Below are 17,082 nucleotides of genomic sequence, written 5' to 3'. Positions count from 1 at the left end.
AACGTCAAACGGAACGAGTTTAATATTTAGTTTAATACGTTTATATGACCCACAAACCCTGAGATCTTCCGCGTAATTTGTCCTGAAGACCTGAAGAGTAGCATCTCAAATTTACGCAAATTTCCGTAGCAATTTGCCCCTCCTGAACTCTTCCAAGGCCTTTATCTCATCATCCTTTTCATAGAAGCCATGGTTTTTTTCTCTGGACATTGTAGAATTCAGAAATTAAAAAAAAACACACAAAATGAGTAAGAAATTTAAGAAAGCAAAAGATGTTGCCGGAATAGGCAACACTACCTCACCGGAGAGATGCTCACAAAGTAAATACTTTTTTACGCGAAATACAGGATCCAGCTGGGAAATTTCACCCGAAATTTAAAGATTGATTCACTATTAACATAAAAAGAAACAATCTTTAATGAAAACTAATCAACTTTCATGAAAAACACCGAAGCAGCACCTTCTGCACTTGAATTCGTGACTTAATCGGTCTTCAGACTAGAGGTTTAGCCCAGTTCTTAAAGGTCTCAAAATCCTAAATATTAACCAATTTTATTGCTTTTTCAAAATTTAATAGGTCACCTATCCTTAATAATCCAATTCTAAGTTACTTTTAAAAAAAAAATCTTGATTGATAAGAATTTAGAGCAGTTAAGCCATATGACTAAATATTAGATCTGAAGCCCGTATTATGCCGAAAATAGATACAGGCTGATCCTAGAGAATACTCAGCTCGTAAAATTTGGCGGTAAAGGATCAGCCCAAACTATCATACACTGATGATTTAAGATCAAGGATTAGCATTTTCAGCGTAAATTTCTATTAAATCACAACACTTTGATTGCTGAAAGGTTTCTTAAGTGCAACATCAATGGATTTTTCGTACAGTAAGGAGCACTCTGATCTTCTCTTTACTCCAATCTTAATGCATTTTAAGATTTTGCCTTTTCCTGCCGGTAAAGTTTGTAAGACTTTACCGTTAAGTTTTACAAACTTCTTGGGGATTAGCCTGAGTCTATTTGGGGCCTTAGAAGGAATATTAAGCAAACTAATATTTATTTTGAGTTTATTTAATTTTAGTTCATGGCTAGCAAATTTTGCCCCGGTATCATCCCGTATTTAGGTTTTACAGATTATGACCTATAAACATATATGAAATAATTCCTAAATTACAAATTTCTAAAAAATTTCAAATTAAGCAATTTATCTTGAACTGTATAACCCAATTTCATTTTTGAATTACATTTTCTTTGACAAAATTCATGGGTATTTGAGGAAGTCCCAAAGAATTTTATGTAATTTTTGCCAATTTCTTTTTTTTTCTATTTTTCAACCAAATTGGACAACTGGCTTGACACTCTTCGACAATGGGTGAAAGTCGCGGTTGGGTTAATTTTACCACAAAAGACAGTGTAAAGAAAGTCTCTTGCGATATGTTTTCTCCTGCATGAAGATATCTTTTGAAGGGATGTGATGGTTGGGTTCTGAAGTGGAACCGTCTGTTACAAGAAAAATTAAAAAGAAGGAACGCATACTGCTCCCAGAGGGAGAGAATTTACCTTGAAGGTGTGGGTTGTTGACCCTGAAATTGTGTAATGAAGAGAAATGTTAGGGAATAGTGATAAAACAAAAAAAAAGTCGTCTCAGACATTATCTTTAAGAGCATTTAAAATTCTCTGTCTCAACTGTGAGGTGTCTTCAGAATAAAAAAATACTCTTATGATGAGTCATTGAAAACTCTCATTCGTAAACATAACTTTTAAATCGATTATCGTGCCTGTTAAAATGGGAATTTGGTTGGTAAAATATGTTATTATAGAATTTTCAACTGCACAATTTGGGTCATTAGTCCGTTTGAATATTGTATTTCCTGGGTAACAGAAAACCACTGAAAATTGATATTACATTTTCTCTCCCACTCACATGCAGACACTTTGTTTACAAACATAAGCACTGTCTCTCCGGCAATAGTAACAATTTTTGCCATATGTACTAGCACACCTAATTTTAGCATACGCTATGTCTCTAAAAGGTGAATGTTGCAGGCATATTTTTTAAGCACGCGAAAAGTGGAAATAAACAACGGAATTCTGTTGTGATGAAAAAAAAAACATTTCTTTGTGTCTGTCTTCGTCACAGACAATGATTTTCAAGCCATATGTGAGATAATTTGTGAATAAGATTTTTTTTGCTTGCCTCCCCGTAACATTTCTTAGTTTTCTTTTGTACACAAGAAATTCAGTGTCAATTGAACAAATAGTTGAAATTTTCTCACCTAATGGATTTCATTAAAAAATCACTTTTCATGTGATTCTTGACAACTTTATTCTTCACAAAGTTAATAGTAACACAATATGCTTTAAAATTTCGTGAGAACTTTTAGTTGTACGCAAGGTTTTAGACAATTTGACAAAAAAAAAACATTTAAAAAAAAAGTTTATACTGAACAAACATTTTGTATAAAGCTTTCATTCATTCTTTCGTACCATTATTTTACAAGCTTGCATTTCACTTAGATTTCAGTGAAAAAAATTAAAGCTAGGGTAGACGAAGACCGGGGTAGAATTAGCAAGGAAATGAAAATTTATTTGCTTACAATTTGGGAAAAACTTACTTAAATTAGACTAATATTTCAATGGATAGGAAGGGAGTTAATTACTCTGAATAAATAGTAATTTACTTTCTAAGGAAACCTATAACACATCAACTGTCTAATTCTTCCCCCTTCTCCTCTACATAGTACAGTGCTGTCTCTCTATATGCACACTCTCTATATGCACAGCTTTGTGTCGGTTGCATTCAAAATCAATTTGTTTACATTTTGACAAAGTAATAAAGAAAATTATTTTCTTGGTAACTATTTTTTCTTGTTTTAAATTTTCTTAATTTTATTTTTTCTGTCTCATATTTTATTTAAAATAACACGGGAAATTCTAGAACAATAAAAAAATGTTAATTTATTAAAAGAAAGAAAAAAACCGTTGGGAATTTCAAAAAAAAGTTGTGCATATTCAGAGAGAGAACTGTCAAAAAAAGTACCCAAACTGTGCATATAGAGAGACAGCACTGTAAATAGAAAAGGAACTTCATAGGAATAGAGTCTCACTCAGTTTTGGGAAATGCTAGATTTTTTTAACTTCGATCTTGTGTTAAGTTTACAAATTGTGTAATTTTTGTGTACTCCCTTATGACGTCTACACACTATAAGCAATTTTCGTCAAAAGTTGCCTTTTATCAAAATCTTTAAAAAAAAAATCAGATTTTCCTGCCTACAAGAACTGGGGACATTTTCTTTAAAAAGGCATTTTTTAAAGAAGTTTCTAACAGCGTGTAGAGGCCATTACACAATAATATAATGCATACACATTATTTATGTAATTTTACACAAAATATGTAATAATTAAGTATGTACAAAGTGTAATCATGTTGTTGTAAATTTGACCACAAAGTAAAGAAATGCGATTAAAAATAGAAGAAACTGGGGCACCACCAAACACGGGGTAGCACAAAACACTAAGATTTATCAGATATTCGACTTCAGATACTAAGACTTATAGAAAGTTATAGGCATTATAGGGATGCTTACTGAAGAAATAGTAGAGATAGTCCAAGTAGTTTAGAAATCAAAATCAGTGTTTGATCCTACACCGTATTTGGTGTTGACTCAGTTTCCCCTATACAAGGAAGTGAGAGTTAGCTGTCTTGAGAATTTCTTGCATTCCTTGAGTACAGGAAGGATCTTCAGTTCCTCAAGAGATTTTCCAGCTATCAAGTATTCTTAGTACAGTAGAACCCCGCTATAGGCCATCGCTCTATTGTCCACATTTTATCGACCGTTGATTTCAAAACACTGATTTTAAGTTAGGTTTTGTTTTTTAGTACGCGACATGCAATGTTGTCATAATTATTTTAATATTTTTGGCAAACTTTATTGAGCAGTTGCGATAATTGTGATCCATAATGAAGAGAGCGAGGACAAGTACCACAATCGCAAAGAAAGTGGAAGCTGTCGACAAATTTCAATACTAAAAGTCGTTGATAATTTTAAAAAATGACATGGACTTATAGTACGACCCAAGTGTCAAATCTGGAACCAAATATGGACTATAGCGAGGTTCTACTGTATACCCATGGTTTCTCAAAGTCTCTTCAAGATTTTTATGATTTGAAGACGATTCTGATGGTGTCCCGGTTTAATGGTCTCACCGGTCTCACACAAGTTACTGAACATTTCTTGAACTTTTGAGAATTTTCCGATTACCAAGGCTTCCCATGAATTGTTCTTAAAGATTTCCTGGGTTTCTGAGGAATATCCGAGCTCTAGAATTTCCCAGATTCACAAAAAATGTTATATTTGAAACATTCAAATGTTATTTGAAACTGAAATTTTTCTCCTGTGTTTAAATGGAACTGAGCCATATTGTAACGTAATTTAGCTTCTCAATCTGATTGTGCAGCTAAATTATATTATGATAAGGCTCAATTTCATTTAAAAATGGGTGAAAAATCGCAATTTGAAAGGAGCCCTACTTTCAAAAGTCCCCTACTTCCCCCTAATAGTCTTACATCTAATTTATTTGTTTTATTTTTTTTAAGACAAAAAATTTTCAGTAATATTTTAGTTTACACTGAGAGAAATCCGAAGAAGTTAAAATAACATTCCGGAAATGTTAATTTTACCCTGCATTATTGATCCGAAATCGGTGTAAATGTTATGCTGTTTAGGTGTATTAGGGGTTAAAGTTAACCTTTTTCATGTTAATTTTACCCTTAAAAAAGGTGTAAAATTAACATTAAAAAATATTGATATATTTTTACACCTAAAAAGTGTTAAAGTAATGACGAAAAAAAGTTAATCGCACTCCCGTTTTTTCTCAGTGTAGGATGTCAGTCAATTCTTATTTTTATTTCAAATGCACATTTTTCTGAGATAACAAAGTTAATAACTATTTGTATACCACAAATCATATTCGAAATCATTATTATTTCCTTAAGTTGGCAATAATTTTTCTTTAATTTATGTTATCATGGAGAAAGTAACACATACCAAATAAGCCACAAAAACAATCAAGAAATATCCAGTAAAATTACCTGAAAGCAATATCCAGATAACTTTGCAACAAATATTACATGCAAATTACAAATTTTTTATCTTAATCACAATGCTTATTCATATAAGCCATAGTATCTTGCCAATTGTTAGCCAAAGTGAAGACAAAAGGGGGAGAATTTATGAATGAGTAGAGTTACTCAAGTCGAAAATAACCGGAAATTGGAAGGCAAGAACACTAATTGTGTGTTTTATTTTAATTGGACATGTCTTTTCTTGGGTGAATCAAGTGCTTATGACATATTCTATATAGCTCTGGGATTAATTAATTTAATTACATACGCGGATTGCACTGTCATAGGGCGGTGACCCACTTCCCAATTGAGATCATCTAAGAGGTGACAAGATCACCATCCAATAAAAAACACATCACTTTGAACGCCAATTTAGGAATAGTTGATTGAGGCGAAAAATCAGATGGTTTCACGTAGTTCTCTCGGAAAATACCCATCAAGTCTCTATTATTCTTATTCTTCTTTTACAATTTTTTTACACGCTTTTTATGTAATAGGGAGGAGACGCACGAGACATTATTAGCGTAAAACCAGCTGAGTGTTAATTCAAAATGGGTGTGAATGCACTGGAAAGGCTGATGATGAGACTTATTAAATGTTAGAGATAATTTAATAATACACAAGACCCAGGAGTTCAAGAACTCTAATGGGCTCAATGAATAGGGAGACACCTAATATGCTAAAAGTTTGTGTAATGTGCCCTCTAGGAATTCTACAAATTAGCTAATAAGGGCATGTCTTTGATGTCTTAATTGCTTGAAATTGTTTTATTTAGAAGAAAGACCTAATGTTGTATTTTTTTTTTTCAGGGAAGTGCCAGTAATAGAATTGTCTTCTCACCACGACCCACCTATCATGACACCCAATACGATGAGGGAACCTTTGTTACACCAGAAGATCTCGGGGCACGTCTCGTGGACGGCCCAACACCACTCGAAGGACGCCTTCAAATATTTCACAAAGGAAAATGGAGATCTGTTTGCACGAATTCAAGAAAGTGAGTGATTACAGGTTCTTAACTAACTGAAACTTTAATAGGGTAGAGTCAGTACTTTTCGCCACCATTAAGCTTTGGGAGCCTCGTAAGGTGTGATATTTTTGTCAGACTAAAATGAATTTTTGTATAAAAATACTTTGAAGCAATATCTATCTATATATCTAGGATACGTCTCGAGAATTTTAGAGAATCTCATTGAAAAATATGCATTTTCCCCAATTATGCTTGTTTCAGTACTTTTCGCCACCTGTTTTCAAACGAATTTCAATTAATTAAGAGGCATAATAACGTGTTGGGATATTAGAACAGAACATATTATGAGTGTTGAAATGTTACTTATTCTTAAATGCCTTAAATTAGTTGTTTTATATTAGGTGGCGAAAAGTGCTTACATGACGAAAAGGGCTGACTCTACCCTAGTATTATCAAAAACATACTGAACTTATATGATAGAGCGGAGGCAGCCAAAATCTCGAATGTTCAAAATCCTGTAAGGATTGGCTTTTTTTGGCTTTTGGGATTTTGATCGAGATTCGTGATAGAGTATTTAGTACAAATAAAAGGTTCAACGAGGATTCTTACAAAAGAATTTATCGACAAAAGGGATGTTCTTTCTCAAAGCATCCACTTTTAAAGATTACTTCAAAATTCATTAGTTCGAACATTTTAAATGATTTAACACCTAAGCATGTACTTCGGGAGACAAAGCCATAGGGAATTGAATAGGTAACTCTGTCAAGAAAAAGACTGGATACCGAACTTGCAGATAGTTACGGGGTTCAGCCTGGAGATTAACCCAGTTTCTCAAGATCACAAAATTTTAATCAACAAGCAGTTTTATAATTTTTCAAAATTTAATAGTTCATTTGCCCTTTATATTGATAAATAGGCTTAAATTTTCCTCAAACTCTTACTTGATTAAAAGTAGAGAAATTAAGCTGTATGGCTAAACCTTTATGCCTTTAGGTTGACTGGACATACTTAAGACTTAAGTCCCGAGACGACTAAGTCATAGCCTAGACGACTAAGGGCCCAAATAGAATCAGGATGATCCTCGAGAATATTTAGCCTGTAAAATTTATCAGTAAAGGATTAGGTAAAGGAAATTTATAAAAAGACACTATAACTGATGTTCTTATGCCCTCAGTGTATGACAGTTTAGGATAAATTTTTACTGACAAGTTTTATAGTCTAAATATTCTCAAGGATCAGCCCGAGTCTATTTGGGCCTTAATATAGTCAAATCAATTCAATTCAATTTCAATTCAATTTGAAGTTTATTTCATGCCTAAAGGATACAATGTTTCCTAAACATAAGGCTATAATATAACTTACAATAAGTTTTATTTTTGAAATCAGTTTCTGACACATTACAAACGCGGCATAGCATTTATTGGCCCTCATAAAACATTATTTTAAAAGGTTTTGTGAATCATAGTGAATATTAAGCCCCGTAGGTTGTGTGTCAGGAACCAACTTGGCTATGAACGAACACCTCTAAATTTTAATCGTAAGTGCGTTGCGTCCCAGTACTTAAGGGCCCAATTGAACTCAGACCGGTCCTTGAGAATATTTTACCTGCAAAAGTTGACTATAAAGAAATAGGTTAAGGAAATTTACGATCATAGGCTCTAATTGATGAATCTGAGCCCTCAGTGAATGACAGTCATTTTCTATCAAATTTTAAAAGCTAAATATTCTGAAGGATCAGCTTTATTCTATTTGGGTTCTTACGGGAGTGCACCCAGAATCAAGTAAATAACTCTCTAGGAAGCTTGCTTTGTCACATTCGATTAATAAGATCATTTTGAGTGCTTCAACACTAAAGCGTATACTTCTGGAGAGAAATCCTTAAGTAATTAATAAAAACTCTTCCAAGAGACCTAGATAACGAACGTACATGCAATTTTATAATTTTTCAAAATTTTAGAGATCATTTTGCCCTTAACATTCATAATAAAAACTAACGTTTTATTTAAAATTTTGCCTTAAGTTTTAAGATAGTGTAACAGATATGCAAAAAGAGCTAAGGGAGCAACATTTTGGGTAGCCCTCATTTAGGCACAGTACCGTTATTTCTGTACGGCAGAGGAAGCACCTGTACGTGAGACGTTCAGTTCAGTTCAGTTCGCTTTATTCATTAGTTTAAACTAAGAGTTACACCAGCTGGAATCTATGGACTGTTTCTAGACTGTTTACAAACAAGAAAAAATTGGAAATTATTGAAAAGTGAAAATTTATGTGTAAATCGAGACAATTAGGATAAAAGGAACACCTATTGACACTTTAAGAACTCGTGTCAGGGCCTATTGACATCCTACTCTGTACCATTTGGAATACGAAATTTGAACACTTATCTTTATCGAAAAACGTAGATTAATGAGAAAACGCCATAATACTTACATTTCATTAGATACATTAAATAAATTTCAACCTTTTGACAAAAGTGTCAATATGAGTTCCCTGTCGAAGAGGTGTTCACTCGACCCTAAACTCTTTAAGTTATCATCGCTGTACGTACGCAAGAACTTGTGTTCCCTTTTAAATTAGTCTAATACTTATTCTAAAGAAAAACCGACGTGAAATTAATTTTATCAATTGGGGTCCGGAAATCGTTGGAAGTGAAAAAACATTCAGGCAAAATGCATCAACTTTTTCCAGAGCTTTCGGCTCAGTCTTCAAACCTTCATGATGTAGGCTGATAGTATGTTTATATATCATGATGAAGGCTTTGAGACTGAGCCGAAAGCTCTGGAAAAAGTGATGCATTTTCTCTGAGTGATTTTTCACTTCCAACGATTTCTTGATCCTCATTGATAAAATTAGTCTAGTACAATGTTTAAGGAAGAAGTTTCAAAAGAAATCTAGACCTGAACATTGTACAGCTCCTAAAATGAAGATACACCAAATCAAAATTGATCCTTATAAAAGAGGCTTATTTTTGATCTATTCGAAAGTATCCGTATATGATAATTTCAAGGAATATCATGATAATCTAAATTTGATTTGATCCCCTGGTAGTTCAAGAATAAGCGTTAGATTTTTTACTAGTTAGATTTTATAGCTTCATTTTGCTAAATATATCAAAGAGAAATATAAAAAATATTCACTAATATTATATTATTTTCCAATTGCAGTTGGACAATTCCAAACTACGAAGTCGTCTGTCGTCAGATGGGCTTCAAAGGCGGTCGTTTCTGGAATTGGATGGACAGAATCCAGAACTATCAGCCAAGACTGCTTCTAGAAGAACCTGAGTGCCAAGGAAGTGAAGACTCCCTCTTCAAATGCTCCTGGGATCGGCGTCAGTTGGGTTCAGGTGTCTGTGACTATCACAGTGACATTGGTATCCAATGTCTTCCACTCCACGCTGCGGAATCGCACTATTGGCGAGGGATACGTTTTGAATTTGCCCTATCTGAACCGCAAACAGCCAATAACGCGGTCTTCGAATCCCTGTCACATTCTGAGCTCAAATATGTGGACATCAAGAGAGCAGGATATGGCCCTAGAGGTTCAACAACATCTGCCATTGAGGTTCTGGGCAATCCTCCTGTATTACACCATGTTACTGTGGATCATTCAGCTTTTACTGGAATCAATGTAACACGATCAGATGCTGCATTTACATTTCGGGATGTTGTTGTACGCCGAAGCCGAGGTATTGGGATTTTTGTTAACTCAAGCTACGGCCTGGCTCATCTCGAAGGGTGTACAGTGAGTAGCAGTGGAGCTGATGGAGTAAAATATGAAGGACACGATTGGAGGTTCAATGAACGTCCCAGTCAATTGAGGATCTACGAATTGTGTTCTCTGCCAACAACAGCTGGACAAATCTACCCAATATGGCTCTCTGTAGACCAATCTCAATTTTCAGCTGTGCCCAAAGAATGCGGGAAGTACTTCTTCACGCGACCAGGATTCGTGTTAACTGTCTCCTTTCAGCAATTTGTCTTGACCACAAATGAAACAGCCCAGATAGAAGTTTTTGATGGAGCTTCTCCTAATGATAGACTTCTGGGAATGTGGTCTGTGCGCAATTACACTCGACCTCAGAGTCTCACGAGTACGCGGGAGAAGATCTACGTGAGATTCCGGGCACAACCAAGAGCTGAAATGGTGGGATACCTTCGATTGACGGCAGGCCAGAGCAAAACATACGATCTCAATGTCACAAAGAGTCGTATCGAGGACAATGGTGGATCTGGTGTTGCTGTGGGAAATCTCAGGTCTCAAGTACACATCCACACGACGATGATCAACAACAATGGACATGCTGCAGGGCTCAATGTGGTCAATGGAGCGGGTGATGTTAATGTGACTGAGAGCAGAATTGGCTTCAATCAGGGTAGTGGCATCAACATCACGTACTTCGGAGGGAACAGAAATATTTCCCGAACATATCTCACGGGAAATCGTGAATATGGCTTAGCTGTGTGGCTCAATCAAACAGCCAAAGACAGAGAAGAATTTTATCCCTTCAATCAAACCACCGCAGTTCAGTATTCAGAGATCTTCCGGAATATCGAGAGTGGTATCTACCATGGGAATTATTCTGGTGAATCTTGGGTAAATATCACGGGAAATTGGTTCAATGACAGCCTCTCCAACTCCGTGGAAATTCAAACATGCTGGTTCCCAGATCAAAATGGCAAAAAGCTCAATCTACAAATTGGTCAGAATATTTTCGAACATGACAATCGAATAGGCTTACTTATAAGTCCAGCACTAAATCTCAATGCTAGAATTGAGTTTAATGAATTCCGGAAGGGTACTTTTGGGGCCTTGTTGATTAGGAATCGACCTCTAGAGGAGTTTCGACAACTTCCAGCACGGATCATCGTCCAACACAATCAATTTTACAAAAATCGAGGCATTTACGTAGCTTCACTTGGGCTCTCTCCCTACACAACCAGACGAATACAATCAATCCTATTTACGAGAAATTTTATCAGAGAAAATAAAATCCAAGAGGCTTTTGGTCCTGTGGAAGATGAAGGAGTTGAAGGAGAAGCTGGAGTTGGACGACTTAATCCACGGTCACGAGTAGCCGCTCCGGTTGTGATCTCTTCAAGTAATGTTGACATCTTTAGAAATATCTTCTTCAATCCAGATTCAAAGTACGAAGTTGGGTCACAACTATCTGATCAAAGTGAAGTTCTCAATGTCACCTTCAACTACTTAGGACATACGGACGAAGCTAGGATTTTTGCGAAACTCTTCCACAGATACGATAGGTAGGTTCTATTGATTTTCTAAAAGTATTAGTATTACTAATCCTAAAACAATTGAGATTGCGCTTAAAATCACGCACAGCTCAATTATAAAAGGGTTAATACGCTTAAAATCATGCACAGCTCAATGATCAAACGTAATTTTGAGCGTTTTATGCTTAGGCTGTGCATGTTTTTATGCGCAATCTTAACCGTTTTACGTGTGTGCTGTGCGGGTTTTCAAGCACATTCTTAACCGTTTTATGATTGAGCTGTGCATATTTTCAAGCTCAAACTGAATCGTTTTACAGTAGACTCTCACTCAATCGGCTCTTTCTTAATCGGGCGACAAATTTTGTTGACAATTTTCACGTTTAATTATGAAGCTAATTCGCTCAAATTCGCTGTAGTTCTTCGTTTATAATTGATCGCTTTTCGTGGAATTTACAAAGGCTTTGACGCTCAATTCTATCGCTAAACCGGATGACATTTTGCCCCATATTCCGGATTGAGAGAGAGTCTACTGTATGATTGACATGTGCGTGTTTTTAAGCGCTTTCCGGAAAACCGATCTTAGGATTTCTTGTTCTTTTAGAATCTAATATACAGAAAACGTAATTGAACATCATTTCGTCCTTATATAATAACTTCAATTCATTCCTTCTATCACTTTTTTCAACGTCAAATGTTAAAGAAAAACATCTCAAATTATTTTACAGATAATGTTTTTAAAAAATGGTAGGGTAAGTGTGCCAAATTCCGGTCGGCTTGCAATTTCGGAAACCTTTTTTGTTCCTCAAATTTCCATGAACTTTTAGATTTTACGTACTATAGAGATTATACAATGCAAAAGAATAACAAAAATTGTAGCTTCGACAAACGAGATGACGTGAAAAAGATATTGGTAAATATGTTAAAATTCGTAAATATGCAAAAATGCAAATATGCAAATAAACATGAAATATGTCAAAATATGCATAGGGTTTATTTAGAACCACAAGAGCCCAATTCGTGAAGATAAAGGGTCAAATACGGCCTGAGAACGCTTAATAAAAACATGCAAATACATATATTGGCCAGTTCTACTAATGATCTTTCCGTCTTTTCAGGTATGACCTGGCTAAAATTAATTACTTCCCGTACTTGCTACATCCATCAAATCCTGGAACCAATAAGATCTCTTCCAATCCAACTTTTGTGCCGTCATTCCATTCTGAAACTTTCGATAAAGTAGGCGGCGAGATTGATGGGCAGATCACTCTTACCAGTGGAACTTACACTGTAGAAAAGGATATCAATGTTCGTCCAGGTGGAAAATTAGTTATTCATTCAGGTGTTACCTTGAACTTTGTTCCCAATGTTGGACTTATGGTTGCTGGAAAACTCGAAGCAAGAGGTCGCAACCCAGATGACATCACCTTTACACTGAAACGCGAACCTATTGCAACCGCAGATAATGAGACAAATGAAGCTTTTACGATGGAGGCCGAAATGATGGATTCAGAAACTGAGCCCAATGTTGAAACGACACCTACAGTTCCTGTTCGGTTGTTGGGAGGTGTTGATGAGCACGAAGGTCGGCTGCAAGTTTACGTGGATGGTAGGTGGGGAACAGTCTGTGATTACGGATGGAATATCATAAATTCAGCTTTAGTTTGTCATCAATTGGGATTAGCGCTAAATCCCTATGACTGGCGGCTTCAAAGATCGGAAGTCCCTGGAGCTGGAACGACTGAAGATATCGTTCTGTCCCATGTCCGATGTACAGAGCATGATATCGATATAACACAATGCAGGTCTGAGAGAGCAGATCGAGGGGAATTTGAGAATTCCTGCACACACGAATACGATGTCGGAATTCGGTGCTATGAAGGAGCTTGGGCAGGAGTGAGATTTGGCGTGTTGGCTGAAAGGGTAGATCTACAATACGTAACCATTGAAAAAGCTGGAGTCTTCGATTACTCCACCAATACCTTCAAGCCAGCCCTTCAAATGGACTTTGCACGACACAATCTTGAGAATGTGCGTATAGTTAACAATCTTCATGATGGCTTGGGTGTCGTATATTCGGATATCTTTGGCGGAGATGGCATCAATAACGTCAAAAACAGTGAATTTGCCAACAATCGTGGAAATGGAATCAGTTTGAAGCAATTAGGACTGAGAGTGCAATCATCCATTATTCGAGACAATTCTGCATCAGGAATTACTCATGATCCCGTCCTTTCGGCCGTTGAACAGAGAGAAATTGCCGGATGGTTTCATATCCCGACAGATAGAAATGTTGAACCAGATTACAACGCTGAAGAGTCCAACTATCGGCCTTTTATGCTTCCTGATCACAATGAATCTATAGATCTTGAAACTTGGCAGATCTATCATATCGTAACGGCCAAACATATAGGGGACCCCGTAGAAAGGACCTTCAATATTCGTTGTCATCCTGGATATGTCATTGGAATTCAATTACTAAATCCAGTTCAAAATCATTCTACGGAAGACATTTGGTTCCATGATGCTCAAACACCTAATCACAGATCGGACATTTGGCAAGTGTCCAGGGATCTTTCAGTATTCCCAGTTACTAGTAGTTCCTACGGAATTATTCTTCATTACCGAAGTGGTGAGCTAGGTCTTGGAGGAGTTGTTATAACACTGTCTACAATTCCGGCTCCTGTTCAAAACATCCGCAACAGAATTGTAAGGGGTCCTGTTCCAACACTTTATGTTTCCCGAACGAAAATCCAGAGAAATCTTCGAGGACTCTCTGCAACGTATTACAATAGATATCTGGGAGAAAAAGGGGAACACTATCTTCGCAAAGCTAACGAATCCATGAAGATAGTCAAATCGGAAATTAGTCATAATCGAGAAGAAGCAGTTTTCATTCATGCTCCTTTCTGGGATGTTCATGAAAGTAATATTTCCGAAATAACCATTCATATCAATAGTTCCATGATCATTGACAATGGAAGAGGTATTAGGCAGTTCTCAAAGGATTTAAGATCTTCAAACAATCTCTTCCACTACGTTCTTCAGGATACAACAGTTGAGAGAAATTCACTGGGAGGAATGGAATTGAGTCTACCGTTTGTATGGCAGTACAATGAAAATTTTACACATTCTGTGTACCTGGGTAACGGAACCTGGACTAAGAATCGCAACTTTGGCATTAGCATTGCTGGTCATTATGCAGAAGTTAACATAACAGGCAATACCTTTGCGGAAAATACTTGCCTTCCTGGATTGATAGGTTTCCGGGGGATGGAGAAGAAACTAAAGATCGACAACAACAGAATTATAGACAACAACGGGAAGTTCATGGTGGAATTCAAAGCGGACAGTCAAAGTGAGATCCTTGGAACAGTCCATGCAGTTTTTGTCTATAACGACATCCGGAATAATCGTTTTGAAGCACCTGGACTAACGAGAGGTCTCTCAATGGCTCTGAAAGGACGACAACAACGTCGATCGGATCCGACAACCGTTATCGGTTTTGGCGGAATCCAAAAAGTCATGATTCGAAGGAATTTGATAACAGGAAATCGTATGGATTATGATCTCGTAGCTGGAGTTATTTCTGCCAGACTCAGCAATTTCCTAGATGCCACAGAAAATTGGTGGGGATCAATTGAAGTGGATCACATTTATACTCGAATTTTCGATTTTGATGACTGGAATAACCATGCAGAGGTGATCTTCAGACCTTTCCTCTTGGAAGATAATGTTGATGCTAGTATGTCAGTATCATTCGACGAACGCAAATCAGTTGATCTTGACAATTTGGGTGGAAGAATCTTCGAAGATCTTTCGCTATTCCGTCGTGAAGTGCCTTACGTGATCAAGAGTGATATCACAGTGATGCCCGGAGTTACCCTTTCAATAGGAACTGGCGTTGAGATGGAATTTGCTCCCAATGTGGGGATTCTGGTTTTAGGAACTCTACAAGCAATGGGTAGCAGCAATGGTGAGATTATAATGAGACCGATAGCTAGGCAAACAGCAGAACTAAATCGTGTGGAGAGATCACTTGAAAACCTCGTAGTTCATGATTCAATTCGTCTCTGTACGAATCGCAATTGTTCCTACGAGGACAATGAGATTGATCCGACGCATCAAGGTTTCCTCGAATACTTCAATCATACCACACTCCAATGGGTACCAATCTGCGATCGACGTTTTACAGAGAGAAATGCTCAGGTGGTTTGCAGAGAACTCGGTTTTGATCCTCTGAATGTCTTCTTTGCCCATGACAGACGCATTGAATTCCACACAAATTCCCTGACCAGAATTTGGTCATGGGTTGAGCCACTTGAGTGCGAAGGTGATGAAAATCGAATGGAAGAATGTCCTGAACGACTCAATGGGCAACTCTACGGACGTAGGCATGAGTGTCAGTGGGATTCTGAATTTGTTTTTGTCAGTTGCCAAGGTGATCCCGATAAGAAAGACTACTGGGGTGGAATTAGATTTGCAAATCCCGATTTTGAGAGTGATCTCTTTGAGCATAGACTGCATGATTCAAGGATCAATGGCAGGCCAAGTGAGAGTACCTTGGAACAAGTTCGAATTGAGAGTGCAGGAATTCTTCATGGAGAAAAATCTCCAGCAATTCAATCTATCTTCAAGAATCCCAGAATTTCATCAGTAACAGTGAAAAATTCAGCACATCATGCTTTGAACTTGATCTCACCAACTGCAAGTGTTCATGTGCAGTTCCTGCGAGTCTTTGGAACGCTGGGACAAGGGATCAATGCGATCTCTTTGACGGGAGAAGGCAGAGAAAGTGATGAATCGAGCTTTACACCACTAAGATCACTTGATCTTCCTTATTCTCTCTTCTCGTTGATTGACATCTGCGATACTGAGAAAGAAATCACAATTGAAGAAAGAGTAATCGTGTACTACAAGTACGACAACAATCCTGTTAATTGTGTAAAGATCTTCAATAGTGCTTATCGAGTTAAACCATTGGGATTCCGACTGCTTCAATCTAATCTCTTCAATCATTCCCGGGAATATGGCAGGAGAGATGGTATTCATCTGTTCGATGGGGATATTTACAATGTAACAGCTCGAAAGATTGGAGTGATAGAGGCAGATTCTGGAAATGACAAGTATCTCTTCCGAACAACAATGCCTTCGCTAAGTGTTCGTCTTGTTGCCAGTGGAGCTCCTGCTGATCATGGATTCTTCGCAGAAATTGTTACTCTTCCAATCTCAGCCATTGGCTTCAGTAAGTACATTTACCCTACTAATGGTCGTATCACTGTTCAAACATTTCCAAATTTTATTCTTATAAACCCATTACGTCTACGATGTCTGCCAACTTCTAATATTGGAAATTGACTGTGTAGTATGAATACCCCTCTTATATAATAAAGAGTTAACTTAGTGCAAATTGCTAGACTTGCAATGAGCAATGTCCAAAATCAGTGCATGCACCTCAGCCTATGCAAGCTTGCATTAAGTCCCCAAATAAAACTCTCTTATGAATGCGCTTAAAATAACGCACAGCTCAATTGTAAAACGGCTAAGAATGCGCTTAAAATCACACATGGCCCAAACGTAAAACGGTTAAGTATGCGCTTAAAATCACGCACAGCTCAATCGTAAAACAGTCAAAATTACGCTTAAAACCATTTTATGATTAAGCTGTGCGTGATTTTAAGCGCATACTTAATCGTTTCATAATTAAGTAGTGCGTTATTTTAAGCAAATTTTTAACCGTTTTACGATTAAGCTGTG

The 17,082-nt window shown here is 36.8% G+C and overlaps 1 protein-coding gene across 1 annotated transcript in view; it reads left to right on the top strand.

The window, feature by feature from the left end:
• The window catches only part of LOC129806404 (protein bark beetle), a 36,917-nt gene that overhangs the window by 10,603 nt on the left and 9,232 nt on the right, over positions 1-17,082 (top strand). The window contains exons 3-5 of the mRNA XM_055854962.1: positions 5,934-6,121; positions 9,259-11,358; positions 12,444-16,570. Coding sequence (XP_055710937.1) covers positions 5,934-6,121; positions 9,259-11,358; positions 12,444-16,570 — 6,415 coding nt within the window. The remainder of the gene's footprint in view (positions 1-5,933; positions 6,122-9,258; positions 11,359-12,443; positions 16,571-17,082) is intronic.

The sequence above is a fragment of the Phlebotomus papatasi genome, chromosome 3, assembly GCF_024763615.1.
Source record: "Phlebotomus papatasi isolate M1 chromosome 3, Ppap_2.1, whole genome shotgun sequence".
Classification (NCBI taxonomy): Eukaryota; Metazoa; Arthropoda; class Insecta; order Diptera; family Psychodidae; genus Phlebotomus; species Phlebotomus papatasi.
The sequence above is the reverse complement of the archived record's forward strand: the minus strand, read 5'-3'. Positions and strand labels throughout refer to the sequence as shown.